At 37.0% G+C, this 23,009-nt stretch overlaps 1 protein-coding gene across 4 annotated transcripts in view; it reads left to right on the top strand.

The window, feature by feature from the left end:
* The window catches only part of RELN (reelin), a 522,413-nt gene that overhangs the window by 297,873 nt on the left and 201,531 nt on the right, over positions 1 to 23,009 (top strand). For all 4 annotated transcript variants that reach the window (XM_030834331.2, XM_060304789.1, XM_060304788.1 and 1 more), the window contains exon 11: positions 12,538 to 12,683. In XM_030834331.2, coding sequence (XP_030690191.2) covers positions 12,538 to 12,683 — 146 coding nt within the window. The remainder of the gene's footprint in view (positions 1 to 12,537; positions 12,684 to 23,009) is intronic.

The following is a 23,009-nucleotide window of genomic DNA, read 5'->3' as shown; positions in this document are numbered from 1 at the left end:
TGAATGGGACTGGATATAGCACAACTGTTAAGAAAATGGGCTTAACTGGGTTCAAATCTTGGTTTCACAGTTTATTGTCCATGTGGTTTTGGGCAAGTTATTTAACCTCTTGGTTCCTTGGCGTCCTCACCTGTAACAGGGATAGTAATAGTATCCATCTCATGTTGTGATAATTAAATAAGAAGATACATGTAAAACCCTTAGAACAGTGCCTGGCATATATAAAGGACTAGTAAGTATGTGTCCTCTTCACTGAAAACTTTGAGAACAAATAAACTCTACAGGGAAGTGAATATGGAGAAAAATATGTAAAAGGCAAAAGGATTGAGCTGATAGCTACAGTGGGGGGAGATAACGATCGAAAAAATACAGAACTCATAAATTATGTCATCCTTATATGTCATTAAAGTAATATCAAAATCAAATGCAGTAAATTGATTAGGTTGGACACAAGTATTGCCCGTAGGTGTAACTTTGGCAATCAAAATAAGAAATAGTTTCCACTGGAATTAAGTTGAAATGACATTCATGTAATTATAATATTAATAGTTTCCTTTATTAACAACAAGTGATTTTTTAAGTGCTACCGTTCCTAAAATAAGGTAATAGAGAGTAGTGAGTATGTAAAGTGTCCAGTTGATGTTGAAAATAATGTTTGAGGGTGGCAGGTCAAATAGGAAATATAAAAATGAGTCACTGGCATTCATAGTACATATTTTCCTTATCTTCTTGAGATTTTTTTTTCAATTTCTTTGGTACTATTTAATTCATTTCATCTGAGCCTGTCCTTGTTTATCTCAAGTAGGGCAGAATGATAGAAGACCAAATGGAGTAATTAACTTAAGGAGTTATGTGATCTGGAGAACTGCAATTATAGGTCACCAGTTTAAATCTGCCCTGGGCTGGTAGAAGGCCATTACCATCTGTTGGCTCTTTAGTAATTAATAGGAAGTAGATGTCTAACAGTATCGGCTTTTAATGTAGAACCCGACCTTATGTTTGTTGCACTTTTTTATTTGTATTGGTAAGCTGAAGAGGACTGTAAGAGGTTACAGAATTAATATGTTCTTCCTAGACAGCTGTCTGTGTTTCTCCTCCATTCTCTTTACAAGGTCATGGCCTTGCCTGACTCAGCTTCCAGTGTTTTCCCAGAGAACCTGCCCACGTGGAAGAAAAGGGGCACCACATTCTTATCGTGCTTCTAATTACCATCATAATTTTTTTATTTCCCATGAATCCCTAAGCAGGCCTCTGTTCATAACCAAATAGGTGGGGGTCTGAATGCCAATAAGTCTAGTACCGCAAGTCAGAAAGCTAGCCACAGCACCAGCCTCATTAGCAGTCTCCACAGCAGGTCCATTGTGGACTCAGCAAGGCAAGGAGCCTGAACCCACTTGACAGTGAAACACCTGCCTTCATTATTAGTTACGATGGTATTTCCTTCTTTTACAGAATATTGCATCCTTTTTTTAAATTACTTTTATATACAATTTCTAAACTAATCAAGAATTATTTGTGTCAGTTGTGTCTATTCTAAAGATACGGAATATACTCTGTTAGTCCATCATTTGCAGTTGCTAGAATTGGCTGTTGCTGCCACAGCTGCCATCCCCTGACAGCACTGCTCTCTATCAGATGGCTGTGGGTGTTTTGCCACATTTAATAGTGGGAGGCACGTTCTTCCTGCCTGAAATGGGGGAATGATTAATCTCAGGGCAACTTCTGGTGCTCCAACTCATTGCAGACGGTCTTGGTTTTGTCATCAAGGTTTAAGGGAAATGAATGTTTTGGCCCCTTCCATTTAAGACATATAGAATCAAGAATCAATGTTTCACCTTGGGTAGGATTCTCATGTCCATCTCCATTGAGTAGCATGGATACTGGATAATAAATAATAATAACCATAATTATAAGTAGTAGCAGCAGCAGCAGCAGTAGTAATGGTGACATTTCATGAATCATCTGTAGGTGCCAGCACTATGAGGAAGGCCTTATCCTCCAAGTTTTATATCTGTGGTAGGGGAACATTGCATGTCTGTGAAGACCCTGAGTACCTAGTGCTTAATTGTCCTTAGTCATTCTTGAAACATCTGGACAAATCCATCAAAGTCATCTCTTCCCAACTCCTCAAAAACACATCCTGCAATCTGAAAATGTCCTTAATTTCAAGTTCAAAGAAAAACACTAAATGTAGGATTTTAAAGGGTCAGGCTGGAGCTGCTACAGCTACCTGCTTTCTGTAACTCACTCTTAGAGAGAAGAGCTGCAAAGGTCAGGAAAGTACTCAGAGGAGAACCCAGGAACAAATGATTTGGACAGAGCTATGAGCAGATTTTTTGGTTTTTGTTTTTTTCTGTTTTCTTCATCTTTTAATAGTACCCAATGAAGCAGAATTTCCAGATGGATCAATATGCCATGGATGTAAATATTGGTCAAGCAGCTGCTTCATTTTGTTTGTTTGTTCACTCCCATCTTTGGTGGCAGCCAAAATTTGTATTTTGAAAGCAGGAATCATCCACAACTCCTTGATATCTGCATGTGTGTGAGAGAGAGAGAGAGAAAGAGAGAGCACACTTTGCTCACTCACTGTTAATAAATATTCATATCTGCTCAGCTAGCCTGGTTACCCTCAGCTTGCAAAGGCATAAATCACTGGCTTCTGTCAACTCTGGAGTTGACTCACAGATTAAGTGCAGATCACTAGGAGATATGGGCTGTTCCTCGTATTTTTTTATTTTTAAGAAATCTTCCCACTCTGATTTCTGTGCCTGTATCTGCTAATCTTTTTCTATTTATTACCCTAGTTCATTGTATGGATAGCAAAGAATTCCAGATTACTCCTTTTACACTTTTATGTCAACTTGTGTTGAGAAGTAAATCAGTACTAAATGTCACAGATTCTGTTGTGAAGGTTTGTCCTTTAGAATAGGCTGTGCTCAAATGTATTTAAAAGAAATTTTCTTAAAAAGTAAATTATTAAATTTTGCAGATTTGTGCCAAGGATTGGGAGTAACTAAGTATACAGAATTTAGAAGTATTTCTACTTTCACTTAGACTGCTTCCTCTCTCCTCCATTTACTGTTGATAAATATCCAATGATAGTGTCAATTTTCCTAGTTGAACAAACACCAAAAGGCCCTAATGAAGACAACAGCCATCAGGTGACTCAACAACCCATTAAGGAGAAGAATTAAGTCAGAGCAAGAGAGTCTATTAATTTTCTTATAGCTCTTGTACATTATGCATTTGCCAAATTCCTTGTCCCAGTGGACACTAGGCAGATCTCCAGTCCTGAATAAAAATCGGAGCTTTCATTCTGGAATTCTGCTGTCACCTGTCTAATACTATTGTCACAAACTGTTGAATCATTAATGGAGAATAAAGGTTATAATATCCAAATTATGAAAAAAATGTAAATTTATTTGCCTGAAAATGTAGTCTTAACACAAGTCAAGGCTAGTGAAAAAAGTCAAAGACAAATGGTGAAAGGGGTGATCACATTCAAAGCAGAATTTATTTTTAAATGTGCTTTTTGGGAATATAATCCCCTGGCAGAACAGTATCTGCCTACTATAATGCCTAACTTGTCTTCCATGAATTGGGCACCCCAGAAAAAGGTTTAAAAAATCCATTCAGTGATTTTCCTTTTTTAGAATGTAAGGACAAACAGGAGGAAATCAGATATGCTTTCCAGAAATGTGCTTTGCAAATCGCTGTACTGGAAACTATCTGGTCTGTAACTTGAGGGATTTGAGTACCGGCTTTCTAATGAGGATAAACCTGAGCTCAGTAAGACTTGTGGCGAGACCATGTTCCCACGTCTTTTTCCATTAAGAATCGGAATGTTACCTATGATTTTCTGGCCAGATTCCAACTTGGTTAATTGCATGCTGTCTCTGTAAATTCCCTTTGCTTGGGATGTTCTTCACTTTGGATTGCATTGCTCTTAGTGTCATGTTTCCCCCAAGAGGTGGCTACATGATATTGTAGAATGAGCCAGAATATATTTTAAGCTAATAAGAGTACTTTGGGGATGAAGGGTTAAACATAAGTAGTGTGCTTTTCACAATTTCCCCCCAATGCAGCCTATTTGTACAGTAATTAATGTGGAATAGCATTAGTGAAACATGGAATTGAGCCAAATCACCATGACAAGAGTGGCAGTAACACAGAAACAAATAATTTCGATAAATTCTACTAAAAATAACCAAACAAATCCCCAGAGCCTCCTTGACTATGCACCCTTTTCTTGTTTGTTTATGGTCTGAAGCTGACACGTTTAATCACTAATTAAGTTAATACGTTATTCAATGTGAAATTTATTTTATTCTGTCTGAACATCCAAAACATAGTAACATTACCCATCATCTTTGTACTTAGCACAGCACATAGCCCAATTATTTGCATAGCGGCACTCATTAAGGTAAGGTTTTTTAAATAAATGAATGAAGATAGGGGACGAAAGAAGGAAGGGAATTAGCATTTACTGATTTCCTAAGATTCATCAGTCTTTAGAATAAGCATGTTACTTAACACTATCTCATCTAATCCTCACAATTGCCCCATTTCACAGATGAAAATATAGAGGCTCAGAGAGGTTAAGTGGCTTCTCCAAGATCAAACAGCTTTGATTTTCAAAGCCAACTACATTGTATTATAAAGCCCCAGCCCTTCTGTTCCTCAGTATCTTGCAGCCTCCCACATTGCGCCTGGCATTCTTGGCCTTAATTTGAGGAGGCCAGTCTGAAAACTTCAGATGCTCTGAAAGTTAAGTTGATCCCTACAGACAAGGTTAACAACTGCCCTATGGAATTTTACATTGTTATTCTTTCTCTCATTACTCCAATTCAAATCTGTCACTATTGCCATTTTAGAGTTGTCATAACTATTGCCAAATAATTACACACTTGTTACAAAATATACCGTGAATTGAATCTTTATGAATCGTAGTACAAAGTGATTCAAATGCTTAATGAATCCATAAAATAATAAGAAAGAAACACTTTTTAAGCTCCCTAAAATTTGCTCACTGTGGTTGAATCTATTGTGTTGACTAGAGAAAATGCACTTCAGCCCTCCTGCACCTGGACTGTGTTTATAGCCAAGTTTTCAGTTTTTTAACTGGCATTAAATTACCTAGAAATTGAATGTGTGGAAAATGACAGAAATTCATTTTGCCTCATGAGAGAAATCATTCTCTTCCTATTTTTTTTATAAGCATGAAAGTCTGTACCATTAAAGACCATTGAACCAGGATGTAGGAAATATATATATTTCTATATGATAATAGCTATAGCATGGTGAAAGGCTTAGGAAACACAATGATTTGTAGGGTGTAGATCAGTCCATTTCTAGTCACTCAGTCATACATACCAGTTTAATCCAGAAACTCCTATACCAATATATTTTATTTCCAACCAGGGGCTAATTTATGGCTCTGCCAACAATGCCATTTTAATTAATTTTATTCATCTTATTTCTCTTTCCTCTGCTCCTCATATCTCAACTGTTATGCGTTGCCTAGATTTTAATTTAAAAACCTCTCCTCTCTAAGGAGCAATCTGAAGTGGCAAAAATAATCACTTAAAATATTACAGTCATTAAAAAATTGGCTGTGGTGGAAGCTGTGCATTTTCAATTTTCCTACAAATGATGTTTTAGCTCCTTTTAAAGTGTGCTTTGTATCTGAATTGTCTGCCATCAGCCAGCTTGGCTATCAAAAATGGTCTTCCAGCTGGGTGGGCTGAGTGACAACTCCTTAATGGAGGAAATGGATGGCTCTCTGCTCATGTGGAGGGGAAGGCATACCAGGCAGATTTCATTCCATCTGCCACCAGCTCTCTGCAAGCTGGCATTGCCCAAATGCCCAATATACTCATTCCAACTAAAAGGATATCGTCAAAACTAAATTGTAAGGCTACAGATGTCTGAAAGAATCATTAGGGCCATTAGACCCCAGGGAGATAATATTAAGGGGTGCCTCAGTGTTCATCTTTGATGAAAACCTAATTAAACTATGGTGAAGGCAATTGTAAGTACTTTTACAAGTACAGAGGTGAAATCACTAACATTTCCAGCAGCGTATAGGGAGCAGCCTTAGAAAAATGCTATCTTGAATTGTGGCCAAAGACTTGTTATACTGAGGAATTTTCACTGATGTTTCCTGTTGATGCTTTTCTGAATGGCAAATTCTTGTCAGTTACAGGGTGTTCTGCTTTTCAAGTAAAGGAAACCCATTTAACAGCAAAGTAGAAAAATATTTTTGATTGACAGATGGAAACAAATAAGGATGATATTTAAGTGATTTTAAAAACTCATTGGTCAATGCTAAAATAATGAAGTAAAAATAATGATAATTAACATCATCATTAATGTAATTAGGAAGGCTAGGGATAGAAAGAAATATATAGAGCCATCTGCAGAATTTATACCTTTATTTTACCAAAAATAAATTCTTAATTACCTGATATATACTCACCATAAGTCAGTCAAAAGCTAAGACTCACATGATAATATGTTCTGTTAATTGTGTTTTCCACTTAAGATAGCAGCTCATCCACCTTCCAGATCAATTTTGTTCTTTTTCATGTTTGTGTAGTATTCATCATGTGGCTCTACTGTAATTCATTTAAGTATTCCTTATTTATGGAAATTTGTCCTCTTTTTTTTCTATAACAAGAAATGCTGTGGTAAACAGCCTTGTACATATATTTTCAAGCACTCATGCTATTTTTGTCTATAGCACAGATACCTAGAAGTAGAATTTCTGGGTACGGTTGCATTAAACACTAAAATTTTAAAATAGATACTGTGAAATTATTCAACCAAAATAATCCTGTCAATTTATATCCTAACCAATAGAGTCTTCTTTTCTTGTACCCTCATTTATGCTGGACGTTTCAGTTATTAAAACTGTCTCCAATTCAACAGTTAAAAAAAAAAAAAGCTAAGACTCAGGAAGTCACATGTTATTTGTAATCATTTACTCAAGAAAACCTGCTATATTTTTACCATACTCAAAATAAAGTAGCCCTGAATTCCAAAGTATTCTTCTTGTCATATTAAAGCTCACGTATCTCACAGAGTTAGACATTTAACTGTCTTACGAAGTTGTTTAGATTTTAATTGTCTCGCAAATGACATGAGTTTGAATAGATGCTGAACAAAAACAGCTGGGTATTAAAATCACTGAGCAATTTTCTGAAATTCTTTCAGTTCACATTTTGTTTGGCTCTTTAACATAAATACATAGATATACATTTCATCTGTAAGAAAAGTGGCGGCACACATCTTGCATTATTAAGTTTTCCTAAGGAAAATGTTTGGTAATCTGCCAAAGTTTGGAGAACTTTTAAAGTTCTAATTGATGGTTCAGTATGCCCTGAAAATGAGTGAATGTTTGTAGTATTTTACCATATTGTATTGTGCAACATATTCTTTTACATTTTACTAAAGGTTTTAAGTTGATCTGAAGAATTTTAGTGACTAGTCTAATGAGAAACAATTTAAAATAGATTTAAATATTCTATTTCTCTATAACCTACTGCCAAGGGTATATATTGCAAAGGGAATATAATAGTGCATATTTAGAAATTTGTGGAAAAGTGCATATTTAGAAATAAAATAACAATTATTTTATACCACTTAGAGATTTCAAAAAAATACTTCCACATAAAATATAATTTGTGCTTCTAACAGCGTCTCTAGGAAATAGATATTATTGGCCCCATTCCACAGCCTAAGAAACAGGCCTAGATGGGTTAAATGAGTTGTGCAAAACCATGTAGCCATTCAGTAGAGAAAATGCATCGGAACATGCCTTCTGATTCCAATCCCCAAACTCCTTGAGGATGGACAGTAACTGAGTTTTCATTCTTTGTCAAGAATGTTTTTGGTTTCCAGTATTGTGGGGTTTTTTCTAACCTTAATCACCTCAGCTCATGTAAGTGCTAAATTAATTGAATTGGGTTCTAGGGGAAAGTTCAAGCACCCCTACCCACACAGGTGGTGGATTTCCATTCAGAGGCAGAGATGCAATCTCAAACAAGCAGAGGCACAGGGGCTCTATCTCAATCTGAATGTAGTCAGGCATAAATTCTTAGTTTGGAGAGCATCTGGGAAACCAGTCCAATACTAAGACACTGAGCCCCCTGTGACCAATTCTAAAGTAGAATTAATGTAAAACTCTAACTAGCCTTGTAATTGATGCAGGAGTCCTCAGAAGGAGAACCCTGACTGGCCCCCTATCTTTCCCAGGATTCCTAAATGTAAGGATTATACATAATCAACTTCTTGGTAGGCCCATTCCTGCTCAAATGGCTCAGTAATTCACCAGTTTTGCACAGACTATCCCCTATTTTATAGTCCCAATAGTACCCAGCTGGCTTATATTACCCTTACTCCAAACCTTGAAAACATCTGTTCTACTCATAATGGCTGAGGCAGAAATTATGTCCTGATCTCCTTAGCATGGTGGGGAGCAGAGCAAGCCGTCCATTGTAGTGTGTGCACTCAGTGCATCTCCAGGCCCTGCTGCCCTGAAATTGGCAGCCCCATCCTGCTAAGAGACAGGGGGATTTGATTCACTTCACGCTGAGCTGTGGCTGTTCGCTTTGGGTCTGTCACAGACTTTCTTTAGCAATGTGTTGATGTACTAAGACTATGATGAAGAAAACATTCCAAGAGCAATACTTTTCCCCCTCCACACCCAAAAGGGCATTGGGCCCATTTGGGAAGAGAGAATAGAGTGGAATATGAATCTTCCCCTAAACTCGACAGACAGGGTTAAGATGTTTCAGTGCAAGTCCAGCACTGACTGTTATAAACCACTGCCCTGTTTGTTTGAATTTAGACTTCGAGTATTGTCCTCTTACTGCCAATTGGTGAAGAACAGCTCCTTCCCTATAAAAATAAACTATGTAAAAAACTATACCATGCTGTCCTTCATGGAAACTTGGCAAAGACATCCTACTAGTTTTTAGATTTGCAATTATGAAAATTGGTTAACACTCAAAATGAGTGTTCATTTTTTTCAGGTTGTTTTCTTCATACTTGTTATGGTAAATATTACTTGTATTTCATACGCTGGCGCTAGCAGTTATAATGACAGAAAGGTATATTGATAGCTAATTTTTTTCTTCCAGTTTTATTGAAATATAATTGATATACAACACCGTAGAATTTTAAGGTGTACAACATAATGATTTGACTAACATACATGAAATGATTAACACAGTGTTTAGTGAACATCCATCGTTTCATATAGATACAATATTAAAGATAAAAAATATATTTTTGATAGCCAGTTTTTAATAGTTGTATAATTACAAATGATCTACTAAACTACCAAATGTATTTGGTAACAGCCAAATAACTAACAAAAAGATCCTTTAAAATATACTTAAGGGACTTCCTTGGTGGTCCAGTGGTGAAGAATCTGCCTTCCAATGCAGGGGACGCAGGTTCGATCCGTGGTTGGGGAACTAAGATCCCACATGCCGCGGGGCAACTAAACCCATGCACCACACTACTGAGCCCACACGCCTCAACTAGAGAGCCCAAGTGCCGCAAACTACAGAGCCCACACGCCCTAGAGCCTGCGCGCCACAACTGGAGAAGGGAAAAACTGCATGCCACAACTAGAGAGAAGCCCACGCACCACAACGACGATCCTGTGTGCCGCAACTAAGACCCAACGCAGCCAAAAATAAATAAATAAATCTTAAAAAAAAAAACTTCAGTTTTTCTAAAACACCAACTCATTTTAATTTTGTAAAGTGAGTTTAACAGTATGGTATTCAGTTTCATAATGATGTGTTTCTTTACATAAATTTTCTATCTCAACTAAATTAAAATATGCATCAAATATGTTAATAATATAAATCTTGGAAGAGTAGCAAAGCATAGTTATGTATAACACAGTCTTAAAATATTAACAAATAATTCTGAGGTAAACAGAATCAAAATGGAAATAATTAAATTGATGTTTAGCCAGAAATGACCAAGATTTTATGTTAAGCAAGTCACTCTTTTCATTACACAAATATATCCTTTTAAATTGTAATATAGATTATTCTGTTTTCACATGTATGGATATTTCATATATGCCCTTTCCTTGGACAGTGACCTAATGTCATTTGCATCAGTGTCAGAGTCCTTATATTAATTCTAAATAAACATAGGCCATAGTTGTTCAGGATTCCAGAATGGGAAGATAACTGTGAAAACCACTATTTAGAGCTCGGTGGATTTATTATTAGGAAAGTAATCTTTGTTATTCTAGTTAGCATTCATTATCTTTACAGAGTGCATAGTAGTAGAGGATCCTTGGGTTTGTCATTGCTTGACAGTTTCTATTTACTGTTTTGTTTTGGGGGGTTTTTTGATAGATGTATTTAATGCAGAATAATTACCACAATAATGTTAGTTAACATATCCATCACTTCACGTAGTTACAACTTTTCTTTTTGTAGTGAAACTTCTAAAATCTATTGTCTAAATAAACTGAATCCTAGTTTTTGTTTTGTTTTGTTTTGTTTGTTTTGCGGTACGCGGGCCTCTCACTGCTGCGGCCCCTCCCATTGCGGAGCACAGGCTCCGGAGGTGCAGGCCCAGCGGCCACGGCTCACGCGGCACGCGGGACCTTCCCGGACCGGGGCACGAACCCGCACCCCCTGCACCGGCAGGCGGACCCCAACCACTGCGCCACCAGGGAAGCCCTGAATCCTAGTTTTGATCAATGTATCTGGGTTAAGGATCATATATAATGAGCTCAATTTAACATCCGTGAATAATCTGTACTCATTGTGGTGTGAAGAAGAGCCTCAGGCAGGTGAAGCCTGCCACACACTACAGTATTATCTAAGCTGATGGCAGGCCCAGTGGGTATGCCTTACGTCTTAGTGCTGTGAAATGACTCCCCCAAGATCATATGCTCCAATTCTCTTGAACTTCTGGAAGCTTCTGAAGGCTTTTTTACTCTTTCAGTATAGAAGTCTGATATCCCTCCCCATTGATTTTACCTGCCATAATTAGTTTAATAGTCATAAAACATTTCTTTGCACACATCACTGCTCTATTTTAGACCATCACTGCTGATGGCATATTGCAGAGATCTCTTAGATTACCATTAAAGATCCTTTACGGTCAGGCTCCAGTCTAATTCTCAAAATTATGCCTACTTATCACCTATGTAATTTATTCATATTTGTCATCCAACTTGGATTTTTCTCAGTCCTTTAAAGCCAATTGAAGACCTGCTCATACATGAAGCCTGCACATCTAGAGCCCTGGACACAGTGATTCCTACTTTCCTCCACTCATTAGCTTTCCATATGCTGCCTTTGATAAATATCAACTAGACTGTAATTTTGTAGAGCAAAGATTGGATATTATTATACTCTTATAAACCCCTTCCCTCCAGTACCTTCCTTAACGCTTACTACATCATGAGTTCTCCATAACAGATTAGTTAATTACCTGAAAGGCATAACCATATCATTCATTTATTCATTTATTGAATTACTCAACAAATATTTTTGAATTCCTACCATATGCCAAGCACTGTGCTAAAACCTGGAATACAGGGACATGACCCCTGCCCTGCAGAACTTACAGTCACTGGGCCCAACTGATACTCTCTGTCCAGTTATTTTTCTTCATTCCTATTTTAAGAGTATATAAAACTTAAAAGAATGTTTGGTCTTTTCATTTTTTAGCATTTCTCTATGTGTGACATTACCAAAAAATGATTAATGCAAAAACTTATCATATTTTTTAAAACTAAATACTCAGTTTACTCAGCTCCAGAGTTGGATCTTGCCTTTGACTATTCACTTTAAGCTGAAAAAATGTAGGTTATAAAAAAAGCATCACAAAAAATTATTTTTCTTTATTCTTTGTAAGCCTGGTGTTCTTTTGGAGAATAACAAAGTTTGTTGTTTATGAGCTCCTCCTTGGGGACATCATGCACTTCCTAGGTCTTGTCAGACACTTTTACTCAAAAGCTGGCTGAGAATATATGATCATATCAGGGATTACTTTGACCTTTTCTGTATTCCATGTTTTGATTAGCAAGCTATTCGGCTCATATCCCATTTATAGACAAATTGTGAAAGGCTTGAATGGCAAGCCAGAAATATATGGAATATTGAAAAGGTCAGTGTGATTTAGCCTGTAACCACAGTATTGAAAATATATGACAAGTCATTATCACACTTAATTCCCACAACAAGGACTGTGGTAAAGATGGGAAATTATGCCAATTAAAATATTCTTGTTTCATACTGAAGGCTGAGGTGGCAAAGCTCAAATGGCCTCTTGACTCCTTTTTTGTGATAACTTAATAAGCTAGAGAGAAACTGTAATTGAATTAAACAAGACCAAAAAAAAAGAGGTAACAATTTCTTTTGATTTCGGAGTCCACCATAGAGGGAATAACATAATGAGTTTTCTAAAAACTCTAATTATACATGAGTAAGACAGATATAGCTACAAAACCAATTCAACAGACACCCCGTGCTCTCTTTTTATCTACAGCATAGCTGTCAGTCAGATGGGAACTCCATTTATTTCCATGGAAATGAAGGCAGTGAGTTCAATTTTGCCACCACCCGGGATGTAGATCTTTCTACAGAGGATATTCAAGAGCAGTGGTCAGAAGAATTTGAGAGCCAGCCTACAGGGTAAGTAATTGTTATCTCCCATGCTGTGTATAGCACTTACGTTTATTCCACTGGAAATATTTTAAATGCATATTGTTAAATAGCAAAAGTATACTTAACACTGGTGATCCTTATCATAGACAAGCCAAAAGGGGTACACTTATGTTAAACATTCTTTATTAAGTAATCAACTATTTTTATGCATACTAATTTTTGTGATTGCAAATACCTTTTAACTTCAGTTGAATCACTTATATCTCATCTTTGTTTCTTCAGCTTTTACTGGGAAAATGTGTTTTATTTTTCAATGCGTATAGAATATAAAATCTTTCCACTACTTTTATATTGAGACTTTCAGTTGTCTTCCTGGGGTCTGAGATTTACAGATGCTGTTACCTGATTTTCAGTGGAGTGTGGCTGTGATCTGTAAAAATTGATTTAGGGGGTAAAATTTAATCTTTGAGAGATTTTTTAAAATATTTTTAAATTTTTTAATTTTTGGCTGTGTCGAGTCTTAGTTGAGGTGTGTGGGCTTCTCTTAGTTGTGGTGTGCGGGCTCCAAAGCACATGGGCTCTGTAGTTGTGACACATGGGCTCTCTAGTTGTAGTGTGCAGGCTCTCTAGTTGTGGTGTGTGGGCTTAGTTGCCCTGCAGCATGTGGGAATCTTAGTTCCCTGACCAGGGATCAAACCTGCGTCCCCTGCATTGGAAGGGGGATTCTTAACCACTGGACCACCAGGGAAGTCCCTGAGAGATATTTAAAGAAAGAATATGGGGTTGAGGTTGAAACAATGAGGATGGTTTGGTGGTAGTATTTTCTGGCCATTCTGAACTATGTGACTTCTTCTGGGTCCAGTGACCCTAAGATATTTCCTATTAATTGAGTAGCACTTTCAGAAATTCAAGTTGAAAAAAATTAATAGGTTCAGAGAAACAAAATTTATAAGGTAGTATGAATTGGAAAGAAATTCTAGAAATTCTCTGGTTTGCACCTGGCTTTTTTTTTTTTTTTTTTTGCAGTATACACTTGTAATCATAACACCAGGTCCTTACTGCTGTTTAGTGTATGTTTTCTAAGACTATGATGAAGATGAATGAAATTAACATAAAGTGTAATTTCATGATGGATATGAAATAGCAATAATTTAGTGCTTAACTACGAGGAACTTTCCCAGAACACAACATTTGAGATAGTCACGTCCCTCTGATCTCAACAAATTCCATCAAAATTGGATGGGATTCTAAGTGTCAGAGGGGAGAGAAGGCCACTATTGATGACCTCTTGGGTTCCCCACTTCCTATGCATTGCCCAGAAGCTGCATTTGGACCCAATAAAAGGGAAGTCTGACCAGCAGCCTAAGCCACTGCTACTGCTTCTTGACCTTCTGCTGCCACATCAAGGTCTCTCACTGTTGAAAGCTAGATTTCTACAGCAGCTGACCCAGCCCTGCTCTTCCCCACCTCAGGGAAGTCCAGCTGTGGGAAGCCTCTGAAGGAGACTGACACTTTGAGGGACCCCACCCCCTCAAGGGTGCACTGTTGACCTTTCCAAGCCTAGCAGTGATGCGCAAGCCCTTCAGTCCACAGAACCTTCTCTTTCAAGGTTCCTGTCACTCTTGAAGTGCCATGTCCAGTGTGGCTGTGGTGTCTCCTTGAGGGACCAGCAACCATTGTTCCTCTCTCTCGTGTCCAGGATCTCCCCAGGAACCTGGCTGCTTTCCTTTGTAGCCCTTGTACTACATAGGGCTCATTCCACTCCCCTCAGAGACCCATGGGCTTTGATGGGGTCTAGAACTTTGACAGTGCATGCCAAGTCTTCTTTACCTACCTTCTAGAGATAAAAGATCCATCACCAGCTTTACATCACCATATCAGTTCTTTCTTTCTGACCCCTGATATAAAAGACCAATTCAAATCCCTTTCCTGATGATGGAGCTTAACTGCCTATGAGAGGGTCCCAAATTTTGAAGCACCAGAGACTCGTGACCTCCACTCCTTCACCTCTCCAAGCTAATACCACCTATGCAGCAGTTGTAGGTCATTTTCTTCAGTGAGACCTACATCCTCTAGGAACACAAATGATGCCACAGTGTTGTCCAGATACCCAGTCTCCATCCCACTAAAGCAGAGAGAGAAACACAAGTCTCCAGTGGTACCATTCTGATACATGCGTGAACCCTTTCCTGTTATTTATGTAGCTAGCTGGCTAGCTAGTTACCAAGTTATCTCTTTCCTCGAAGTCCTAATGTCCTCTTATTCTTTTGGGAAGAGATACAATTTATTTTTACCTATGGCCTTCATATCCACATATTCCCTCTCCTAGAATGCCCTCTTCTTTGTTTTAGCTTGTTGTATTATCAAAAAGCATCTATAAAAGAACAAAAGAATGCTTACTGGATGGATTAATGGTCCATACAGCTCTCTGCTACTAACATTAGTGGAGACTTAGTACAAACACACACAAAAACACCTTTATGAATTAAGCTTAGAAAGGAATAGATTTGATATTAGAAGAAACCAAGCACATTTTAGAAAATTAATGTACTAATCCAGAAAAATAGCTGGCAAAAAATATATTCCAATTAACAGATCAGACATTCTGCTATCTCAGAGCACTACTGATGTGAGAATTTGTGGCTAAACCAAAATATTCATCTCCCAAAACAAACAAAATGAACTAAAAGTATTTATGCTTAAAAAAAGAGCTAAATTCAACACAGATACAGAGGAACATCAGTGCAAATTCCATTCGCTCAGTGACTCAGGTGGTTTCTTTGGCCACTTCTCAGTACTGAGATATATCAGGTTTTGGTCACAGATAAGAGGCCAATACTTTCAGGCTGTGACATTGTCAGCAGATTTCTGTTCCGATAAGGTAGAATAATGTGCTCGACAAAAGCACCTGTGCCACTCTAATTAGAACACAATTAATTCACCTTAATTCTAAAAGCAGCTTAATTATTCTAGCAACCACACCTTGGGTTTATTTGTAGCTTTTCCCCTAGGATATCAGACCACACCGCCCCCCCTCAGAACTACCTCATTTGTGCTCTCATCTGGTGAACCATTCATCCACATTGGCATTATATTATTTAAAAAGGTATAAAAGGATAATGAGACTATCTAGTGTTTTCTCTGTTTGGGGATGATGGTAAAATGCTGCTTTAATCCATAGCATTGTATGTGAATGTGTGTGTGTATGCCCCCTCTCCGCATCCACGCATTCTCAAACGATGCTTTATTGATCTGAGAAAGAAAGCTGTTATAATAATTTATAATCAAAGCTCCAGGGAAAAAATCCTGTCACAATCAAATTAACATGAAGCATTTTTACCTAGGGTACGAGCTGACAAAGAAACACAGATTAGGAACTTGGTAGTGAAATTCTTGTTGTGTTTTATCAGCCAGATTTACTGAATATTTGTCTCATTCCTCCCCTCAGCCATCACCACCCACAGAATTTATCATCAAAAGCTCACATGCTAAAATAGACATAAAATGTAGGTGGTAAATCCCCACTCTATTCAAGAGTGACCAATTAAATTGATTGGATTGTAGCTTTGAGGTCACTTTCTTTTAAGACAGAAAAATTAGATTATTAATATGGATATAATATTTTCATCTCGTTTAACTATATTTTTCTCCCATAAGAATTATGAGAGAGGGCTTCTCTGGTGGCGCAGTGGTTGAGAGTCTGCCTGCCGATGCAGGGGACATGGGTTCGTGCCCCAGTCCAGGAGGATCCCACATGCCGTGGAGCGGCTGGGCCCGTGAGCCACGGCCGCTGAGCCTGCACGTCCGGAGCCTGTGCTCCGCAACGGGAGAGGCCACAGCAGTGAGAGGCCCGTGTACCGCAAAAAAAAAAAAAAAAAAAAAAAGAATTATGAGAGAGAAAAAAGAATATGCAGTCCTCTCTAATAATAGCTTCAAAACATTTCATATGAATGACAAGAAAAAAAAGCCAGTGTCATTATGACTTTTTTGGAAACCACTTTCCAAATATTCCTGTTTTCTTTCCATTTGAGTCAAATTATTTGATCTCAGATCACAAGGATGCAAAAGCTGTTTGCCTTTTACATCATAAAGCTGTATGTTGATAGGTTTATTTTAAGTGGGATTTTAAAGTTTCTTTTCTTTTTCCTAAAGACACATCTGTTACTTCAGCAAGAGAGAAAGTTAAATAGATACACTGTTAATTTATGTGAGCCTTTCTGAACTTTGGCTTAACCTCACAAACACATCTAGTTAGCAACTACCATATCTCACCCATCTGAGGCTGTCTTTGGGTGGGAGGGGGCTTTGTAGAAAAACATATTACTAGAATATGGAATTTGTATACTTGTCTTTCATCCCAAATGAAAACATTGTATGTTTTTAACTATTCAGATAACTTTAAAAAATATCTGTTTTTTTGCTGTCACCAAAGTATTCATGTTAGAGAAGCTCCACACATGTAATGAATATTAAACTATTTTTTTGAAGTGTAGTTGATTTACAATGTTGTATTAGGTTCAGGTGTACAGCAAAGTGATTCAGTTATACATATATATATATATATATTCTTTTTTCAGATCCTTTTTTTTCCTTTTCTTTTTCCAGATTCTTTTCCATTATAGGTTATTACAAGATACTGAATATAGTTCCCTCTGCTATACAGTAGGACCTTATTGTTTATCTATTCTATATATAGTATTTTTTTAAAGATTTTTTTGATGTGGACCATTTTTAAAGTCTTTACTGAATTTGTTACAATATTGTTTCTGTTTTATGGTTTGGTTTTTTGGCCACAAGGCACGTGGGATCTTAGCTCCCCGACTAGGGATTGAACCCACACTCCCTGCACTGGCAGGCAAAGTCTCAACCACTGGACCGCCAGGGAAGTCTCTATATATAGTATTTTGTAACTGCTAATCCCAAACTCCTAATTTATCCCTCCCCACCTTTCCCCTTTGGTAACCGTAAGTTTGTTTTCTATGGCTGTGAGTCTATTTCTGTTTTGTAAATAAGTTCATTTGTATCATTTTTTTAACTTCCACATATAAGTTATATCATATGACATTTGTCTATGACTTATTTCACTTAGTGTAATAATCTCTAGGTACATCCATGTTGCTGCAAATGGCATTATCTCATATTTTATGGCTGTATAATTGAATATTAGACTATTGAATCAACACAGCGTGCTCTAGTCTTCCCCACCTGCCCCAAATCCTTGGAAACTACAGAAAACAAGCAAATGAATCTATAATGACAACAGAGTGTGCCCTAATTGAGTCAGGAATTATGAAGTGTTGCACAAAAGAAGAAAAAAAAATAGAGAGAGAAAGAGAGAGGAGAAAAGGATCTGATGGAAGGAGGAAACTATAACCCAAAACATATATTGAATGACACACTACAAAAGGGTCCTAGGTACTGAACACAGGAATCAGATGGGTCTCTGGAGTCCTGCTGTCGAGATTGCTAAGTAGGTGAGTCTTTGACTACACACACTTCTGTGCAGGCATGTCTGCCCCTAGGAACAAACAATGAATGTGGACACTTGGAATGGAGAAGCAGGGCAATGCCAGGAAACTGGAAACCTCCAGGACCCCTATGGTACCCCCCACCCAAGGGCACATCTGCTCCCATTGGTGGGCATTTTTACACCAAAACTAAGGAAGAATAGCAGATACAAATCTAAGCAAATGGTCTAGAATCATCAAATCTGAGGAAAATCCACTCCATTAAAAAAAATTCATCAAACTAGAGAACTAAGAGCTGAGAAAATAGAAGTAGCAGAATAAACAAATGGAGATTTTATAAGAAGTATAATTGATACCTTCAGAGAGATAAGAGAGCACACTGCATTTGTGAAATTAAAACAGATTTTGTGAGGAAAAAATAGAGATGTGAGAAATGAAAATATATGATTGTTGAAACAAATTTAATGGTTTTTTTCCCTCTGAATATGAGCATTAGCATAGCTGAAGAACAAATTAATGAGCTGGAAATTTGAGTCTTGAAATCTTTCCAAAACTTAGAGTTATTGGATGTAAGAAAAAGAAATGTAAAGTGTACGGGGGAGATTGGTACTTCTAACATTAGAAATAATAGGAATTCCAAAAGGAGGAAGGGTCAGAGGGAATATGTGGAATGAAATATTCAAAAATATAATTGAAGACAAGTTCCCAATACTTAAAAAAGAAGAAGAAAGAAAATGTTTAGCAAGGTGGATGGAAAAATATCCAGTCCTAGACCATCAGGGAGAAACTTTAGAATGCAGAAAAAAGAGGAAATGCTAAAAGCTTCTAGATGAGATTCACTGTGTAATACTTTCCTTAGTAACACTAAGCATAATTTTATAAAATGAGGCAGTTATCTTAATGTTATGAGAGAAAATTATTTGGAACATAACATTCCCCTCCAGTCAAATATCATTCAAGTATTGGGGAAAAATAAAAATTTTCAGACACACAGGGTTCAGAAAGTTTACTACTCCTGAATGCTCTCTGAAAGAATTACTAGAAGATGTATACCTGGAAATTAATCCAAGAGAAATATGATAGATTCAAGAAAGAGGAGTGAGCAAGGAAAAAAGTAAAGCTTGTAGTTCAGACTGAAAAAAGTATTGATTATTGAAAATTTTTAATAAAAATTGGAATTAAAGCCCAGATGACCTCAATATGAGAGGTCCAGAGGGAGACTGACAAGAAGAGAAGAAGAAGGAATTAAAATACTGCCAAAGTTCTTAACTTGCTTGGAGTGAGGATATAGATCTTGGGTAACTCTTAATGTTAATAGAAAACTTTAAGGGTAAATATGTGTGGTAAAGAAAATAGATTAGACCAGAGAGCAGACAGCAGAAGCAAGAAGAACTACATTCCTGCAGCCTGTGGAACAAAAACCACATTCACAGAAAGATAGACAAGATGAAAAGGCAGAGGGCTATGTACCAGATGATGGAACAAGATAAAACCTCAGAAAAACAACTAAATGAAGTGGAGATAGGAAACCTTCCAGAAAAAGAATTCAGAGTAATGATAGTGAAGATAATCCAGGACCTCGGAAAAAGAATGGAGGCAAAGATGGAGAAGATGCAGGAAATGTTTAACAAAGACCTAGAGGAATTAAAGAACAAACACCTAGAAGAATTAAAGAAGGAGCAAACACAGATGAACAATACAATAACTGAAATGAAAAATACACTAGAAGGAATCAATAGCAGAATAACTGAGGCAGAACAATGGACAAGTGACCTGGAAGACAGAATGGTGGAATTCACTGCCATGGAACAGTATAAAGAAAAAAAATGAAAAGAAATGAAGACAGCCTGAGAGACATCTGGGGCATTAAATGCAACAACATTCGCATTACAGGGGTCCCAGAGGAGAAGAGAGAGAGAAAGGACTGGAGAAAATATTTGAAGAGATAATAGTCAAAAACTTCCCTAACATGGGAAAGGAAATAGCCACCCAAGTCCAGGAAGCACAGAGAGTCCCAGGCAGGATAAACCCAAGGGGAAACACACCGAGACACATAGTAATCAAACTGACAAAATTAAAAACAAAGAAAAATTACTGAAAGCAACAAGGGAAAAATGACAAATAACATACAAGGAAACTCCCATAAGGTTAACAGCTGATTTCCCAGCAGAAACTCTACAAGCCAGAAGGGAGTGGCACGATATATTTAAAATGATGAAAGGGAAGAACCTACAAACAAGATTACTCTACCAGGCAAGGATCTCATTCAGATTTGACAGAGAAATCAAAAGCTTTACAGACAAGCAAAAGCTAACAAAATTCAGCACCACCAAACCAGCTCTACAACAAATGCTAAAGGAACTTCTCTAAGAGGGAGACAAGAGAAGAAAAGGACCTACAATAACAAACCCATAACAATTAAGAAAATGGTCATAGGAACATACATATTGATAATTACCTTAAATGTGAATGGATTAAATGCTCCAACCCAAAAACACAGGCTTACTGAATGGATACAAAAACAAGACCATATATATATATATATATATATATATATATGCTGTTTACAAGAGACCCACTTCACACCTAGGGACGCATAGAGACTGAAACCGAGGGGATGGAAAAAGATATTTCATGCAAATGGAAATCAAAAGAAAGCTGGAGTAGCAATACTCATATAAGATAAAATAGACTTTAAAATAAAGAAGGTTACAAGAGACAAGGAAAGATACTACATAATGATCAAGGGATCAATCCAAGAAGAAGACATAACAATTATAAATATACATGCACCCAACATAGGAGCACCTCAATACATAAGGCAAATATGAACAGCTATAAAAGGAAATAGTAACACAATAAAGGTGGGCGACTTTAACACCTCATTTACACCAACGGACAAATCATCCAGACAGAAAACTAATAAGGAAACACAAGCTTTAAATGACACAATAGACCAGATAGATTTAACTGATGTTTATAGGACATTCCATCCGAAACCAGCAGATTACACTTTCTTCTCAAGTGCACATGGAACATTCTCCAGGATAGATCACATCTTGGGTCACAATCAAGCTTCGGTAAATTTAAGAAAATTGAAATCATACCAAGCATCTTTTCTGACCACAATGCTATGAGATTAGAAATCAGTTACACGGGAAAAACGTAAAAAACACAAACACACGGAGGCTAAACAATACATTACTAAATAACCAAGAGATCACTGAAGAAATCAAAGAGGAAATCAAAAAATACCTAGAGACAAATTACAATGAAAACACGACAATGCAAAACCTATGGGATGCAGCAAAAGCAGTTCTAAGAGGGAAGTTTATAGCAATACAAGCCTACGTTAAGAAACAAGAAACATCTCAAATAAGCAATCTAACATTACACCTAAAGGAACTAGAGAAAGAAGAACAAACAAAACCCAAAGTTAGCAGAAGGAAAGAAATCGTAAAGATCAGAGCAGAAATAAGTGAAATAGAAACAAAGAAAATAATAGCAGAGATCAATAAAACTAAAAGCTGGTTCTTTGAGAAGATAAACAAAATTGATAAACCATTAGCCAGACTCATCAAGAAAAAGACGGAGGGGACTCAAATCAATAAAATTAGAAATGAAAATGAGAAGTTACAACGGACACCGCAGAAATACAAAGCATTCTAAGAGACGACTATAAGGAACTCTATGCCAATAAAATGGACAACGTGGAAGAAATGGACAAATCCTTAGTAAGGTATATGCTTCCAAGACTGAAACAGGAAGAAATAGAAAATATGAACAGACCAATCACAAGTAATGAAATTGAAACTGTGATTAAAAATCTTCCAACAAACAAAAGTCCAAGACCAGATGGCTTCACAGGTGAATTCTATCAAACATTTAGAGAAGAGCTAACACTCACCCTTCTCAAACTCTTCCCAAAAAATTACAGAGAAAGGAACACTCCCAAACTCATTCTATGAGGCCACCATCACCCTGATACCAAAACCAGACAAGGATGCTACAAAAAAAGAAAATTACAGACCCCTATCACTGATGAATATAGATGCAGAAATCCTCAACAGAATACTAGCAAACAAAATCCAACAACACATTAAAAGGATCATACACTATGATCAAGTGGGATTTATCCCAGGGATGCAAGGATTCTTCAATATATGCAAATCAATCAATGTGATACACCATATTAACAAATTGAAGAATAAAAACCATATGATCATCTCAATAGATGCAGAAAAAGCTTTTGACAAAATTCAACACCCATTTATGATAAAAACTCTCCAGAAAGTGGGCATAGGGGGAACCTACCTCAACATAATAAAGGCCATATGTGACAAACCCACAGCAAACATCATTCTCAATGGTGAAAAACTGAAAGCATTTCCTCTAAGGTCAGGAACAAGACAAAGATGTCCACTCTTGCCACTGTTATTCAACATAGTTTTGGAGGTCCTAGCCACGACAATCAGAGAAGACAAAGAAATAAAAGGAATACATATTGGAAAAGAAGAAGTAAAATTGTCACTGTTTGCAGATGACATGGTACTATACATAGAGAATCGTAAAGATGCCACCAGAAAACTACTAGAGCTAATCAACGAATTTGGTAAGGTTTCAGGATACAAATTTAATGCACAGAAATCTCTTGCATTCCTATACACTAAAGATGAAAAATCTGAAAGAGGAATGAAGGAAACACTCCCATTTACCACTGCAACAAAAAGAATAAAATACCTAGGAATAAACCTACCAAGGGAGACAAAAGACCTGTATGCAGAAAAGTATAAGACACTGATGAAAGAAATTAAAGATGATACAGATGGAGAGATATACCATGTTCTTGGATTGGAATAATCAACATTGTGAAAATGACTATACT

The sequence above is a fragment of the Globicephala melas genome, chromosome 9, assembly GCF_963455315.2.
Source record: "Globicephala melas chromosome 9, mGloMel1.2, whole genome shotgun sequence".
Taxonomy (NCBI): domain Eukaryota; kingdom Metazoa; phylum Chordata; class Mammalia; order Artiodactyla; family Delphinidae; genus Globicephala; species Globicephala melas.
This window is presented reverse-complemented; position numbering and strand designations above follow the sequence as displayed.